Source organism: Phalacrocorax aristotelis, chromosome 6, assembly GCF_949628215.1.
Source record: "Phalacrocorax aristotelis chromosome 6, bGulAri2.1, whole genome shotgun sequence".
NCBI classification, from domain to species: Eukaryota; Metazoa; Chordata; class Aves; order Suliformes; family Phalacrocoracidae; genus Phalacrocorax; species Phalacrocorax aristotelis.
The window spans coordinates 55,684,285-55,700,765 of record NC_134281.1 but is presented as its reverse complement, the minus strand read 5'-3'; the positions used below and the strand labels follow the sequence as shown (position 1 = coordinate 55,700,765).

Genomic DNA, 16,481 nt, shown 5'->3' with positions numbered 1-16,481 from the left:
CTTTGCGTTGCTGTGGCCATTCAGCACAGTCCAGCTGTAAGTCCTAACGATGTGTTTCTCTTGGAACTTAGCTGGAGTTCGGCGTTGGAAAAGTGCAGATGAACTTCCTTCATTTACTGAGCTCAGAAGCAACCCATAGCATCACGGTTCACTGTCTGAACACACCAATGTGGAGATTAAATAAAGTAGGTGGCCAGAAAACGTCTGTTAGCTTCAAAGGATGGAATGGTCAAATATTTAAAGCAAATACGCTACTTGAACCGAAGGTGCTTATGGATGAATGCATGGTAAATACTTTTTAGCACTAGCATTATTAAAACCGTAATAGAGTCACTGTTTAGACACTATTAACTTTCTGCCAATAAATAACAATCCTTTAGATTCACATCCCTTAAAGCTTACTTCTTACATTGTTCTGCATTTGTCTCTATATGCCAACCTTTTGATACTGAGTTCAACATCTACCCAAACATAAAAGCAATTGCAGTAATACAGGGTATCTACACTTGCTGTTTGCACCGAGTGCCACATATCTGAAGACTCTAGTAAGATGCTGGGGAGAGATCGGGACAGAAAAAGAGGCCCTCCAGGTAACTTTAGGAACAGTTACTCTCAAAATGAAAATTCAGGCTTCAGTAAGAGCTCTGTTGAGGTTACCTCACACAAAATCTCAGGCTCAAACAAGCTGGAAATTATTGTTTGGACAACTAAGTATCTTTAAATTAATTGACTATGAGTCAGTTGTTTGGTTATTTAATAAAATAATGCTGTCTGGAGATGGACTTCATCGCTAACTAAAATATTGAACCATATTTGTATTTAGGAAAAAAAGGAGGAGCTTATTAATTTTCTAATGCTTATTAAATTACTCCACTCACCACAATGCGAGCCATTTGGTAAATGTCTTGGTAGAACACTATGAAATATAGGAGACAAGCACTTTACGCTTTCAGTATTTCATAGCTCTACTTTCATTTACAATAATGAAAGACGTGAGAATGGCTCCATATCGATACAGGGGTGTCAAGTGAGGTTTTTAATCTCAAGACTGGAAGTGGTTTTACTTGAGGCACTTTGAAGCTGTTATGCTTGCAACCTTTATTAGAATACACTAATGAGATGCTCTAGCCTGTGTCATGCAGTGAAGGTATGGCCACTGAAGCCCCTTCTCTCCACCTCCCAGTCTGTCTGGGACTGTTTTAATCCCTGAGAAAAATTAAGGCATACAGTGATGGCTATTGGGCAGTGCCATTGTTCTGTGAGACTCCACAAGGTCTGTCGCTCTTTCTGTGGGAAACGGTGTATTGTACGGATCTGCTGCAGAAACACACATTTCCCTCTCTGCAGGGATTTCACTTGTCAGTGGTGTCCACTGCACTTGATGGTTTTTAAGAATGGAGTGTTAGCAAACATCGAGGCACTTTCAGCCTCAGACAATGTTATGTTATTTTATAATTATATGAGGTATCAATTTTTTACTGAGATTTTTAAAGGATTACAATAAACAATACAAAGTTGATGGCAAAAAGGCTCTCATTCCCCATGACTGTTCTTCAAGGACAAAGTCGTTCAAGTGCCTGTAAAGTTCACAATCTGAGACCTACTGTTCAGATTTGGAGGTGAATTTAGCAAGCGATCTAAGAGTCTGTACGAGCCCAGGACTGCTTGCAAAGCGACAGGCGCTCGGCTCCGAGCCGTGCTGCTCTGTGTCTGCATCAGGTCTGGCTGGATTCCAGGCTGGCGTTGTTCCAGTTGTGCCAGGAGTGCCCATGGTATTGCACGGGAGAAATGGCATTTGTTAAATTACACAGTTTCTTTAGGAACTGCCGGGACAAGAAATGTATCTGTACACCTCTCCTCCTCCTCTCACTCTTTAAGCACTCTTCCCATTTGCGTTTTGGAGGTCATCTTTGATACAAATGTAATATTCTGCTTCTGTGTGTTGCAGATTGAAGATGGCAGCTGGCATAAGACACAGTTCTTTTTTCACACTCAGGACACTAATCAGCTTCCAGTTGTTCAAGTTGACGCACTTCCTCATCTCAAACCAGGACAGCAGCACTTCATAGAAAGTGGTTCGGTGTGCTTCCTTTAAGGTTTCTGTCCTGGATTTTTTTGCATCAACATGGAATTGCTGCATTGATTGGATGCAAAAGTAATAATCCGTTGCAGGCAAAATTGCTAGGAAACTGAAGAATCGTTTTATACAGTATTGGTTGAAGAACCTCAAGAAGAAAAAGACTTCCTCCTAAGGAGAAATGGCATTGAAAAAGGAAAGAAAGGAAAGACGGCAACAACTTTTATAGAGGATTTTGAAAAAAATTGATCGGTGCTTCCTTGCATAATTTCCTGGAGCTGAGCATCTGAGCATGGAATTTTTCAGGACCTCAAGTGTTCCTAGCAATCTCTTTAACAGCACTGCAAAAAAAACCATCCCGAGGAAAGCTGGAGACATACAATACTAAGGAGCAATACTGGCTAATGCTCCTCAATGTGCAATAGCTTATATATGAAAAGTGAATTATGCCACAGTACAATATGTCTTTTTTTCTTAAACGTTTTTTTATTGTGTCCTTTGTGGACACATACATCTTAACAGATGGCACGCTACCTCTTTTGTGTTTTCTGTCCGTGTTGCCTTGGTGCTCTTCCTAACACAAGGTGCTTGTGGCCTTATCAGAGATGATTTGAGTCCCTTTTTATCTTTCAGACTGTATGTGCTGGTTACATTAGGATATGTTTCTGTTGTAAAGGTACTTGTTTTAAATCATTGGTCACATACTTCACTACAAAGAAAACATTATTTATGTGGATTTCTTGTTTAAAATATTTTTGTGTACCGTTGTGGAAATGGTATATGAGACCGCACATTGTATATGATGCATATAGTCAGAGCAGTTAGCATTACAGCCATTGTATAAATTGTTGTAGAAGAGCTGCTTACTGTAGTTTTGAGTTTTAGATTCTGTATTTCAGTTAACTTTTTGAATGCCAAAGGCATCTTAAGATGATATATTGTGTATATATTTTGTAACTTCTCAAAAAAAAAAATCAACTACAGCATGTCTTCTGAATGGCTGCTGCTAAATTATAATCGGCATTTCACCAACCTAGAAATTCAATATTTTTTTTGCATTATTAGGTCATTTCAGTTTGTTTTTTTTAATTAAGCCTAAAATGTTCAGCCGTCTTTCTTTATTAAAAAAGAACAATTTTACCATTAGGAAAAGCACTCTTTATAACGATATGTCTCTGTCTGTTATTGGTCCAAAGTCTGCTCAGTAGTACATGGCAAGATGACACCAGACTACACTGGGGAGAAGGGGAGTGTTCAAACAACTTGAGTTTAACTGTCTTGATCCACAGGAAATGGTACTTACCGGAGTATAATAAAATAGGCTTCCAAGCTGTCTGTCTTTTACTATTGTTTCATATTGTACAGTTCATCCTTAGTAACAATGAAAAATCGTCTAGAAGGATACTTGTTAGGTGGCAATGCTTCCTTTACCAAGGGGAAATGCACACGCTTCCTGCCATGGAATACTGCCAGAGTGACCGTGTTTATTTTTACAGGGTATCGTATGTGTACATCCCATTTTACACTTCATATAGAAGCATCCATTTTGTTCCCTGAGAGAAAATCTGGTAAAACTAAGGACAAAGCAAGACTACAGAGGGATGATGAAGTTTAGAGAAAGTGTCTCACTTTTTGCATTTTCAAGATCGTTACAGTCTGACAGCATCGCTTGTCATTTGCTCTGAGTTTGGCTGTGGAACTGATGTTCTGACAAATAGATTTTTTTTCCTAAGAAAGTAATCTTTTAGAAAATGTTCTGCTTCATGTAGATTTTTATTAGTCTCATTGCCCTATTTTTGGAAATTCTCTCTTGCCTTTATTTATGGTTTATATTAGCGTGTCTCAGAAATTATGTATTTTAAAAACTAATAGCTTGAAGTATTGTAAGGCTGCTGAGACGTAAATATCTGCATTTCTGTAGTTGAGGCAAAAAACGCACATCCCGTGCAGACAGCACGATGGACTCGTGCAGCAGGATGCTGACAGGTAATCACGCACCGCGTCGCCGGAGCTGGAGGTTGGCTGAAAGCATCCTCTGTGACTTGTATACGCTGCCGCCTGCCTTTTGGAAAGCCTCTTGTATCCAGGCATCTTTCCTGGAGCTCCTGAAGGCATTTGCAGGCGATCTTGTACAATTTTGTCCCATAATGTTAACAAGTAACTGTATTCTGCAGCTAATTTTTTTCTGGTTTCTGAGCCAGTCACCTACTTTTTTTACCCTTACTTTTAGAACAAGCCCTGAGCTTGCTTAGCTTACACGAGGTTTTGTCAGGATCCTTTTATCCCTTTACCTTTTATTGATGTTTTCTATGGTTAAAAAACCACAAGCAAGCACCCGGGAAGCGGAGCCTTGAGCAGCAGAGCTAAACTCTCCCGGCTCCAGGACGCTCAGCGCTGCAGGGAGCGGGCCGGCCCCCGCCTGAGGCGGGCGGGAGCGGGGCCCGCCTCCCCTGCTCCGGGGCGGGCCGGCGCCGCCGCCGCCCGAAGGTCGCCGCTATCTGAGGGCCGCCAGGCGGCGCTGTCGCCCAGGAAAGGCCGCGGCCGCCCCGGCCAGGCCCCGTCGGGCCCCGCGTGGGGAGGCGGTGCAGCGCAGCCATGGCGGAGCGGGAGGGCCCCGGGAGCCCTCGGCGGTCGGCGGGCGGGCGGAAGATGTCCCTGCAGAGGTAGGGGTGAGGGCAGGGCGCGGGACCGCACCCGGGAGCCCCATCGGGTCTTCTGCAGAGGGAGGCGCCTCCCTCCGGCTGCGCGGAAACTCGGGGCCGCCCAAGGGAGAGGCTGCGCCGGCCTCTCCTCACGCAAGGGCCGCCGCGGGCCTGCCCCGGAGGGGAGCCTCCGCCGGGGTCCGGGCTCGTCCCCCATCCGCGGGGGGCGCCGGGGCGGGCAGGTGCCCGGTATGGCGGGCTGCTGCCTCGCAGCCCTGCTGCCCCCGCGCCTCACCCATCTCCTCTGCGTGTTCGGAGAGGAGCAGCCCTCTCCGCCGCGGGCCCTACGCGGGGCAGTTTCCTTTCATATGAGTGCATGGGGCACCGTGGAGGTATTAAAATAAAAAAGGAATCCTTGTTCAGCGTAATTTCTCGTCTTTAATGCTTCCGCTGTCAGCGAGCGGCGGGCGCGCCGTGGGGAGAGGAGGAACCGTATTTTGAGGCTAGCGTTTTTCCTCTGCTAGTTGGAAGTGGTGGGTTTGTGCCACCCTTGAAAACCTCACTGATGTGAGGGGAGGGTTATTTCCCTTCCCCATTTGTCGGAGTTAAATGAAAAGCGGCCATCGTTTCAGTTAATGTATTGATAACTTTTTATGAAGAATGGGAATTACATCTGTTGTAACAGTCTAGTTAAAAAGCAGAAGATAATGTTTATAATGGAATTTGTTTTAAATTATGTTTCTCACCTATGTTCCTTAAGCTTCCACGTTGTGCCTGAGAGGTTCCCTGACTTTGGGGTTTGCACTACTAACAGCCAGAAGTTTTGCTGGCTCTATTGTCATGGTTTTTCTGTTTCATTGGAAAAATGGGATGCAGCGTTCAGGTTTTAGTGTGAATCCTCAACATATATTTTCTATCTGCCTAAAACTGGGAGCATTATGAGCCAGTATGGCACGATGCACGTTACAGGTGATATAAATGGAGAACAGCACTGATACAACCAGGCCACAAAGCATAAACGATACAGCCTTGCTATGCGTGTATCTCTGCTGTTAGCGTGGTGGTTTTTTTCTCTTTCAAACATCTACGATGTGTTTTAGTATAGGTAAGACTCCCTCTATGGCTTTGGAGATATTCCCCACAGCTTGTGTTATTTTGTCTGTCACCTTACCTAGTCCAGGGTGTCTATATTTTCTTTGTTCTGTCAAGGTTCAGCTAACTTTTCCTGAAAATACCGGTTGATGCCATAGTGCCCGGTTGTTGAGCAGGCACCTTCCCAGGCCAGTCAGGCGCAAAGATACCACTTCATTAAGAATACTTTTTACCTCTTTCAGATGCGAAACATGTAGTGAAGAGGAAGCTAAGTACAGATGTCCACGGTGCATGAAATATTCGTGCAGGTATCTGTTATCTGAATTAAATTGTTTTGGTTTTTTTTCCCCACTCATGCTGAACAGGGCACGTTAATGTTGTTCCTTTTGTCATTTCAGTCTACTGTGTGTAAAAAAGCATAAGCTTGTGCTGAGCTGTAATGGAGTCAGGGATAAAACAGCGTTTGTCTCTGTAGATAATTTTACTGACTTGAACCTTTTGAGCGGTAAGAATATTTCTTATGTTTTTTAAAATTCATTGGTTTTATTAGGTTAGCGCTATGTTTTTCCTTGTTCTTTTTTTACCTTCAGATTATCGTTTCCTGGAAGATGTAGGAAGGACAGCTGATGCTGCTGCTCGATATCCTACTGTGCATAGTCCAGCAACAAAAAAACTTGTAAGTTTTAAATTAGCAACTGGGTATATTGGAAACAGGGCTGACTACCTTTGAATTCCTGCTGAGGCAGTCCTAATCTAGATTTCAGAGCTGATACCTCTCTTATGAAGGTAGGAATGACCCTGAATTTTAGAGCTACAGGGCAAAAGAAGTCTCTAGGTTTATGTAATAACAGTATTGATGGCTATGTCCAATTGTTCAGTAGAATAAATTGCTAACAGCATACATTCTTAAAACTGGCGCATGACCACTCTTCCTGTTTGATGGTAGATGTGTGTTAAGAAAGCCTGAATGTTTCCTTCCACCACAACTTTTTTGAGTTTTTAAGTACAAAATTCCCAGGTAAACCACGGATTTATTAATTGCCTCAACATTATTACACGCTTCCCCATATACCAAAAGAAGGCAACTAGAGTTTGCACAGATTAAATCTAAGCTACAATGAAGTAAAACCCAGCCTTGTAAGGGTGAGAGTGGATTTTTGTTGAAACTCCTCCAATTCCAGTAAAGCATTAATGAGATCACAGAAATGTATAGCATTTCCTGAAAGTCCTATGATGATAAACTGTGAAGACCAAGATCAAGAAGGGTGGAGAGGGTGGAACAGGAAAAAAAAAAAATCTACTCCAAAATACTTTGATTTATTGATGTGTCACAGAAAGGCAGCAGGGCCATGTTGTTTTCCAGCCTTGCAAAGATATCTTTAAATACAGCACTAAACTCAGAGAGAACTCATGTTGATGACAAAATAAGTTCAGAAGAGTCTGGCTTTCTCTCAGGGAGAAGTCATACTCCATGTGCGTACTTATCACCATGATGTCTTGAAAACATGTGCTAAAGATGGTGAGATGCTACACAGCTGGCAGTTTTTAGGATGTGGTACTAGGCATGTTTATGGGATGATATCCTTAGTGCTACCTTCAAATTGGAATTTGTTAGAGTGGCTGAGGTGGTGCTTGTGCATCCCTTTTACGAGTGGGGTTGTAGGCCAAAAAACAGCTCCTTGGGTGGTATTACACCCGTACGGCTGTCAGTGGCTTTCACGATATGTTAAGAAACTTTACCGTAAAGAGGTCATTGGCATAACGTTTTTTTAACCGTGGAAAAACTTCGTCTGAAGATGCTTCAGGTAGTTTCTAGGCTTACTTTACTAACTTCTTCATTCATGATGTTTTTTGAAAAGTCAAAGAAAGTACCTCATTAAATGTGCCTTTTCCTACAGTTTTCCCATAAGTCCTGTCAGCATTACTCCTTTATTGTTTAACTTCCAGGTTTTGAATAAATTATACAGATTTGTTTAAAAATTTGGTTTTATTTTTTGCTAGTTATACTGCTTGAGAAACAAAGCTCGAAGGTGTAATATTGACCTGAAAACATTGCCCGTTGGATTTACAAAAAGAAGAGAAAATTCAACAACCTTCAATTTCATGTGAGTCTTCAGTTGGTTAGTCAGCAATATTTTGTTTTCACTGAACACATAATGATGAGAATCTGAATTCATACTGGTGTGCTTGCTTTTAAAATCTGTTAGATGCACAATTTTTTTTTACAAAAGGTATCCAGACTTAATGTTTCATGCTGCAGGTTTTCTTTTGTTTAGGCTCTTTGAGCTCAGTGTAACAGCTTATGCAATTCATGCTTTGTTTTCAAAAATACCAACATTGAGTAACAGGAGGAAGAATCAGCGCTGTTGTGTTTTGCCATCTTTTAATTAACATTTAGTTTTGTTGCTGGAAAAAGAAAACCCTTCTTTAACGGTTTATGATAGAGGATTGATGTAGAATGATTGCAAAAATCCATCTCTCTGGAAAGGCTGACTTTAAGCCTGGAGAGGTACTTCCAATACGGTTGTGTTAGGAGTTGCCATGCTGGAGGATGTGGATGCTTGATACGGCACAACTTAAAGACACAAGTGCAGACAGGCAGGTATGAATTCAGGAAAAAGGCTAAGAAGACTTTACATGTTCTTCCCTTTTTCTACTCTGTGGGTTTTCTCTGATATGTAGAGTTTGTAATTTTTTATTTTTACTTTGAAAATACTTTGAAATACAAAGTATTTCATTATGGCAGGTAACAGGTCTAGAGTTCAGCTCAACGATCTACTGGGAGCATATATAAATGCCTTCTGAGCTTCTCACAGTAATCAGCTGTGCCACTTAGCCCTGATGGCTCCTCCGCTTCTTTCTTCATGGTCGTAGTTCTGGTGGCAAGTTTTGCTTTCAGGATGCGTTTTTCCCCTCTCTTCTCCGAGACGTACAAACTGAAGTGAAGCGCGGTGTCTGGCCAGGCGAGGTGCTGGTGGCTGAGGGCTGACTAGCCACCAGGTGTCTCTCTCTGACAAAGTAATAACCAACCCGAAAAACTGCTCACAGGCTTGCCTGTATTATTTCTTCTGTTCTGGAGCAAAAGCAGAGTTTTTTGTTTTTGCATAAAACATGGCATAAAACAGATGTAGAATTCTATATAGATGTAGATTCTATAAAGGTACATATTTTACCACTTCTGCTACAGAAAACCCAGGGTGGATCAATGGAAAGGAAGGAAATCAGGAGCATTTTTCCTCCCTCTACCCCAAATTTATACATCACTGAGGCTGTCGCGTCAGAACAGACCAGGGGAGAGCCCCAAATCTTGCAGGTGTTAGTCAGGTGAGCAGAGGCTGTCTGCCTCTGCAGTGACTTTCTTTTCCTTGGCCACATGCTCTACCTTTTACAGGCATCTTGTGCTAGTCTCATGCTGTTGAAGTATCTCAGGCTTAGAGCTGAGTTTAACTTTCCTGGGGAATTTCTTCAATGTTGTGGCTAAAACAACATAAACACCCTTAGGAGTACAGGGTAAGGAGTAGTCTTTATGAGCCAAAGCAAGCACAGAAGGTCCAGGGATGCTGGAATCGGCAGCTAAGAGAAGGACAGCAGAGCAGAGAAGGCACAGATACAGGGAGGTTTGACACTATGGGGAAGATCCTGGGCATGGTACAATGCTGTGCTGACAGAAATTTGTCTTCATATACCATGTTTTTCAGTTCTTTTTCTGTAGAAAGCCTTTTTGGGTACATACTGAGGTGTAGCTTGTGTTGGGAACAAATGAAGCTTTGTTCAAGTTATGCTTTCACTCATGTCGTGCTTTATGTTGTTTAACAGAAGCAGATTTGAAAACTAAGAGGATGGGGCAAGGAAGGTGACTTGCTGGCAAATAGGCGTGAAAGTATTTCACAGGCTGTCTGGGAGGATGCCTTACTGTTTGTTGTCAATCATAAAGTCCTGGTGTATTTTTTGTGGTGGTTGTTTTGGGATGCTAGCCTTTCTGGGACTTTCACATCCCATCGGAAAGAACAAGGTAATGTTCTCCCTTCTTAAGAGGATAGGAAATAACTGCCTCTTTCCTGTAAATGCTGTCCAGGGGTATGGAATATGTTTGGTGAATACTACACAAAGGATGTGTTTCCTCTTTTTTGCTGCTACTGTCACTCACATAGCAATGGCCTGAATTCAGTGATGCAGATTAAAAATTAACCTTTTTGTTTTGGTTTCAGGTTTTTTTTTTTTTTAAATTGGCATGTTTTGCTTACTCCTCTTACATGTGTTCCTGAGGAATCAAACCTCAGGTTTGATCGTACCAACAGATATCACCCTTAACACCTGTCCCCTGTGACTTCATGACACCCATGATGTTTTGTTGAATATTACGTTCAAATTGGGTAAAGCTGGGCAAATAGTTGTTTTATGTAAGCTTAACACCTGACAGCAGTCAGGGTCTGGTATATCTACTCTTCTGTAGATCTGGACCCCTTCTCATGCTGTTTGTCAGTCGAGATTTGTAGAGGGGTTGCTCCAGAGGGTGGAGGTTGAAAGCTGCTCTACATATGTGCGTAGAAAGCTGAGAACAGTCCTCTCTGATGTCCTCTTCACACTCGCCATGTGAGCCAAGCTGTTAGGCCGTACAAGGCAGGAATTGGAGTAATACAAAAGAAAGAAATACAAGATGTATTCTTGTGTCATCCCCTGCCCCTGCCAGCTCTGGAGGACAGATCAGTGGTTGTTTGGATGTGTTAACCAGGCTCTTAATTTCCTGGTTTCCATTAGTTTATTTGCTAAATTCGGTGTTGTGAAAGCCTACATACCAATGCTGGGCAACACATGGATCAGACTAACATGTAATATTGAACAGCTAGATAGCGGAGGGTCATTAGAAAGCAGAGTCTGGGTCCAGTTTATGAACTCATGGGACATCTGACTTAGAGATGGTTTAGGACACCTTATTCGCAAATTATTTTTAACGTGCTGCTTCGCCCTGCCTTTCCTATGGTGCCCTTATTTTCCAATAGAAGTGATAGTTCCCTTTGTGGAGACATGCCGCTGTGGAGTTGGGGTGGCCTGTTGGGATAGGGAGCCTTTGGGAAAGGGGTGGAGGACATGACCGGGTTGGAATGAGGGCTGGGCAGCAACTGGGGAGCTCCAGGCAGCAACTGGGGAGCTCCCACCAGCAGGGCAAACGGGAAAAGGGGAAGGAGCTTGCAACTCCATGACTCCTGGTTCCCTGGTGGGCGATGATGACAGCCATGGGAAGCTGAAATGGGGCAGTGCAACTCCCCCAGCTCTGCAGGCTGTGTTTCCCTGCTCCAGCCCTCCTTGCTACTTACGCTTCATCAGCATCTCCACCAGCTTCCTCCCTGCTCCATTTGCAGCACCCCCCAGACAAAATTCTTCTTGCCCCTCTCCTCCCCGCCAAGAGGGGCCAGTGGGCTGTAAGTCTCCTTCCCTGGTGGAAGGCATGCCTGCAGCTTGGGAGCATTTGAACAGATGATATATGTGGAAGAAGGAGGAACCTTTTCCATAATTTCTCTCCTTTGGTTTAATTCTGAGAACAAAATATATCACAGAATCACAGGTTGGAAGGGACCTCAGGGATCATCTAGTACAACCTCTCTAGGAAGAGCACAGTCTAGACAAGATGGCCCAGCACCCTGTCCAGGCGACTCTTGAAGGTGTCCAACGTGGCCGAGTCAACCCCTTCCCTGGGGAGATTATTCCAATGGTGACTGTCCTCACTGTGAAAAATTTTCCTCTGGTGTCCACTTGGAATCTCCTCATGAGCAACTTGTGTCCATCCCCCCTTGTCCTCTCCATGGGACTCCTTGTAAAAAGGGAGTCTCCATCTTTGTAGCTACCCCTTAAGTACTGGTACATGGGGATGAGCTCCCCTCTGAGCCTTCTTTTCTCAAGGCTGAATAAACCCAGCTCTCCCAGCCTATCCTCATGTGGCAGCTTCCCAGGCCTATGATCATCTTTGGTGGCCCTTCTCTGGACCCCTTCCAGCCTGGCCACATCCCTTTTGTACAGCGGGGACCAGAACTGTACACAGCACTCCAGGTGTGGCCTGACAAGCGCTGAGTAGAGTGGGATAATGACTTCTTTCTCTCTGCTGGTGATGCCCTTTTTGATGCAACCCAGCACCCTGTTGGCCTTCTTGGCCGCAGCAGCATACTGTTCACTCATGTTGAGCTTCGTGTCCACCAGGACCCCCAGGTCCCTTTCCACAGAGCTGCTCTCCAGCCAGGTGGATCCATGTCTGTGCTGCACTCCTGGATTATGTTTTCCCAGGTGCATGACCTTACACTTGTCCTTGTTGAACTTCATAAGGTTCTTGTTGGCCCACTCTTCCAGCCTACCCAGATCTTCCTGCAGAGCAGCTCTGCCTTCTGGAGCGTCTACTTCCCCACTCAATTTGGTATCATCTGCAAACTTCATCAGGCTATGCTTGATACCGTTATCCAGATCACTTATAAAGATGCTGAATAACATTGGGCCCAATATTGATCCCTGGGGGACTCCACTAGTGACAGCTTGCTGCTTGGAAAAGGAGCTATTTATCACCACCCTTTGGGTGCAGCCTGTCAGCCAGTTCCCTGCCTGCTGCACATACCACTTGTCTGGGCCATAACACACTAATTTCTCCAGGAGGAGACTGTGGGGGACCGTATCAAAGGCCTTGGAGAAGTCCAGGTAGACAATGTCCACTGCCCACCCCACGTCAACCAGGCAAGTCACTGTGTCATAGAAGGCCACCAGGTTTGTCAAGCACGATCTGCCCTTAGTGAAGCCATGTTGGCTTTTCCCAATCACGTGCTTCATTTGACTTGTGATGGCCCCCAGGAGGATTCATTCCGTAACTTTCCCAGGGATTGAAGTGAGGCTGATGGGCCTATAGTTACCCAGATCCTCCCTCAAACCTTTCTTGTAGATAGGGGTAACATTTGTCTTCAGCCCTCTGGGGCATCCCCCGTTCTCCACGACTTCTCAAAGATTATGGAGAGTGGCCTTGCGATGATGTCAGCCAGCTCTCTCAACACCCTCGGGTGGATGGCATCAGGGCCCATTGATTTGTAGGGGTCAAGCTCCTATAATAATTCATGTACTAACTCTTCCTTCACTGATGGTGGGTTGGTGTTTGGATCAATCGGCAATTTTGTTCCCAAAGCCTGGGACCTGACGCTGCTGGTAAAGACAGAGGCGAAGAAAGTGTTGAGGACCTCTGCCTTTTCAGCATCGTTGGTGATTGACTCTCCTATTCTGTTTAACTCCCCTTACATGTGTTCCTGAGGAATATAGTGTGGAGTTTTGGGATTAGCGTCAGTAAAGAGAGAGTTTGTGTTACAGAAGCTACCTTGAGCTACGCCTGAAAGTCGTAAAATGTCAGCTCTAATCCTTAGCTAGGTAGGGATAATTAAATTCAATTGTTTGAAGTGTTGCTGATCTTGAGAATTTACCATGGAGTTATCTGAGCTGGGATTTGGGCTAATATTACACTGTTGGAGCTGTTAAACTGGGAATTTAGGGAATTTAGTTGTTAGTACATAGTTTTGCTTGCTTTCTAGGACCCACTAAAGTTAGTTCCCAGGCAAAGGAATGCTACTCTGGAGTGATCAGGAGCAGGATGTTCATGCATTTCAGCAAATCAGTGGTTTTTCAGAACATCCCCATGTGAGGATGAGTACTGACTGAGTTCTGGACCTGAGATTTTTTTTTTCTTCTTTTTTTTAGCAACTGAAATGTTTTATTCTCATAGTGAATCTGACAGTAATTTTGTTTATTTGCAGACGTTAAAGAGGACAGTTTTATTTTTTAAAGCATATTATTATCATTTGGGTTACTTGGCCCTGACAGTGTCCCTTTGATTTACACAGGACACTCAGCTCAAGCCTGGCACGTTTGATTATTGCAAAACATATGGTTAGTAACATCTCCTGCTGCTGGGAGGCCCCTTGATAGACGACCATATGTGTTACAAAGGAAGTGCATTTCAGTTTCTTCATTGATTGTCTTGCTGTTTACTGTAACTAGGGAACATATGAACCTTTAGTAGAAATATTTCGGTTTTGCTGTTTATACATCAAATCCAGGAATTAGCTTGATGAAGTTTCAAAGAAATGGAGGCATCCTCTTTTCTGTGCTGTTGTTAGAAGTACAACAAAGTCAGTCTGGTGCTAGGAACACAGAGTTCGGGTGGGATGGGGGAATGAAATCATCACACTCTGCGTGTTCTCTTATTTTAAAATTTTTTTAATCCACAAGAGAATCTAGTCACTTAACTTTGGCTGAATGTTCGTTGCTTAAGGAAGTTGAGAAAAGCATTATTGTCCAAAGGTGTAGATACTGAACGCCCAGTATTTCAGTTAAACTTCAGGAGAGAGTACTGGGTATTGTCGAATTAAAGGATAACTGGTCCTTCGTTAAACTTCTTTATGTCCTTTTCATCTCTTCTGTCAATTCAAAATAACACAGACAGGAAATACTGCAGTGTTTGCGCTTTGAGGTAAGATGTCCTGTATACTATTTTTAACACATTTCAAGAATATTAGTTGCTAAATAGAGACAAAATCGTCAGTGAGTCGCTATCTTTGGCAGGCTGGCAGCGAAGTACTTCTGCAGAGCCAGAACTGCAATTGGTATCTTAAAATGTGATTCATTTGGATTTTTTTTGTCAATATATGTTTTATTTTATGTGTGGGTGTATATATATGCACACATTTTAAAAGTTTCATATACATAAAACCTTCTACTGAAATCTAGGCAAAATTGACAGTTGAGGAAACCTAAGTAAGAAAGCTAAGCTTTATGAGATATTTCATGTTTTAAGAAATACATAAACATTGGGCCTTTCTAAAAATCTGCCAATGCACTTGACTGGTATGTCCAAGTCCCAGAATCCTTTGTAGATCCGTCCTTTAACTCCCAGCAGTTGTACTGCTTTCACCTGCAGTACTTGGGGCATCTTCGTTGGTACAGCGTTAACCATGAAAGCTGGTGAGAAGTTTTGCAGTTGTCCTGAGAGCTAGCTGAAGGTAACAGCCACTTTGGATGTACCCCTGCTGTCTTTGTAACATCAGAAATAAAAATCTTCCAGTTATTGCTGTGAACAATTAAAAAATCATTTGTATGTAGTTCTGTGAAAACTACAGTTGATTATAGAAAATAGGGTTTTTTAAGTTCTGGAAGAAACGAAAGGGAGACAGTTACTTTGCTTTAGAAGAACAGCAATTGCAAAACAGCCTGTGCACTTCTGAACATAATTTGCAGCTACATCTCACGCAGGGAAAGAGGTGCTTGGCTCTTCTTTTTGCCTCTGATCAGTTTCCATGCTTCTGAAGTAGGCAAAATAGGTTGTGAAGCCAAGCAATGCAGGGATGGGCTATGATGCTGCTTTTACTGACATCAAGGATGTGCTTGTGCCTCATCCAGATCTCTGCCGTTTGATAGTTTTATAGTCAGTGCCTTGGTATTCAGGAAAACTGTGGAGTGGTGTTCCATGGCAGCTGAGCGGCATGGAACACTTCATGCAGTGAGCTGTTACTCAACTGCAGATGACTTACTGAATTAAGAATTCATTTAGAAAATGAACATGGTACATGTCAGTTGTATTTGAAGGAAATACTATCCCAGTGAGCCATAATGGAAAATGAAGTCAGTAAGATCTGGAGCCAGGATATCTAATTTTAATCAGAACTTGTTGTGAAGCAGCTTTGATAGCATCTACAGTTGACATCAAGTTCTCTAACTGGGCAGAGATTAGTGATGGTGAGGGATGCTTCACTTTAATAACAGGCACCCAGCGGGTTGTTTTTCAGGACTTCATCGTACAGCAAAGAGTATGAGGCTATTCCAATTCTAAGCTTCTTTTTCCTTTGCCTCTGTCTACACAGTTCTTAATCTGTCTTGCCTCCTTCTGCTTGCCATTTACTTTGAGACAAGAGTACTTTGAAGAGAGATTAATTAACTGCAGTTTCGGTATTAGCGTGCTGAAAAAAAATTCAACATTTCTGTTGTTCCAAAGTTAAACTTTTTGACAAGGAATGATCTTTTTAACTTCAGTGTTCAGGCTCCCTGATTCATACCTCTTTCTGTGCACTATTCCATAGACTAGATTGTGCCTGGAAGGGGGAGGGAGGGTGAAAGTCTGAAAAGATCCCTCTTAAGCTGATTATACAGCTGCGGTGATGAGCAGAGTCTGCCTCAGTGAGCCCACAGGGAACTGGTCTTGCATGTGAAATCAGAATGTGCTGTGTGATGACTGTTTCTGCAGGCACAGAAAGAGTATTCCTAACAACAGGTAGCAGATAGCTAGAAGTACTTCTGAACATTTCTTTTCCAAGTGCCTCTGTTAGAGACAGCCCTCTAGGTCACATATATGTTTCTGTGAGCTGTGTCGTGGTTTGTCTGTTTCCACTTGGGAGAGGAAGATCTGCAGTACTCCCATTGCTTTGGCTGTCTTGATTTAAAAGGCCAGATCACAGGAAGGGTTGGTCAGTTAGAGTAGGTGAACGTGGCCTGTTAGAAAAAATTTGCAGAAGATGAGGAGTTCAATGAAAAAATGCTAGAAAGCCTCATTTTAATTGATCACATATAACAAAAACCTCATCTGAACAGTCCTTATAAGTATTTTAATAAATGTGCCCATCATTAGTGTTTCCTGCAGCTAATGATGGTGACCCTATTTC

At 43.2% G+C, this 16,481-nt stretch overlaps 2 protein-coding genes across 3 annotated transcripts in view; both read left to right on the top strand.

Annotated features, from left to right (window-relative positions):
- The window catches only part of COL24A1 (collagen type XXIV alpha 1 chain), a 149,750-nt gene extending 146,329 nt beyond the window's left edge, over window positions 1-3,421 (top strand). Inside the window, exons 59-60 of one of the 2 annotated variants that reach the window (XM_075098056.1) lie at window positions 72-185; window positions 1,949-3,421. In XM_075098056.1, coding sequence (XP_074954157.1) covers window positions 72-185; window positions 1,949-2,095 — 261 coding nt within the window. In that variant the 3' untranslated portion in view covers window positions 2,096-3,421. Of the gene's footprint in view, window positions 1-71; window positions 288-1,948 lie in introns of both variants that reach the window. The other variant, XM_075098055.1, reaches the window with a different exon arrangement.
- Window positions 3,422-4,601: 1,180 nt separating this feature from the next.
- The window catches only part of ZNHIT6 (zinc finger HIT-type containing 6), a 34,889-nt gene continuing 23,009 nt past the window's right edge, over window positions 4,602-16,481 (top strand). Inside the window, exons 1-5 of the mRNA XM_075098054.1 lie at window positions 4,602-4,740; window positions 6,054-6,119; window positions 6,210-6,316; window positions 6,402-6,487; window positions 7,813-7,916. Coding sequence (XP_074954155.1) covers window positions 4,673-4,740; window positions 6,054-6,119; window positions 6,210-6,316; window positions 6,402-6,487; window positions 7,813-7,916 — 431 coding nt within the window. The 5' untranslated portion in view covers window positions 4,602-4,672. The remainder of the gene's footprint in view (window positions 4,741-6,053; window positions 6,120-6,209; window positions 6,317-6,401; window positions 6,488-7,812; window positions 7,917-16,481) is intronic.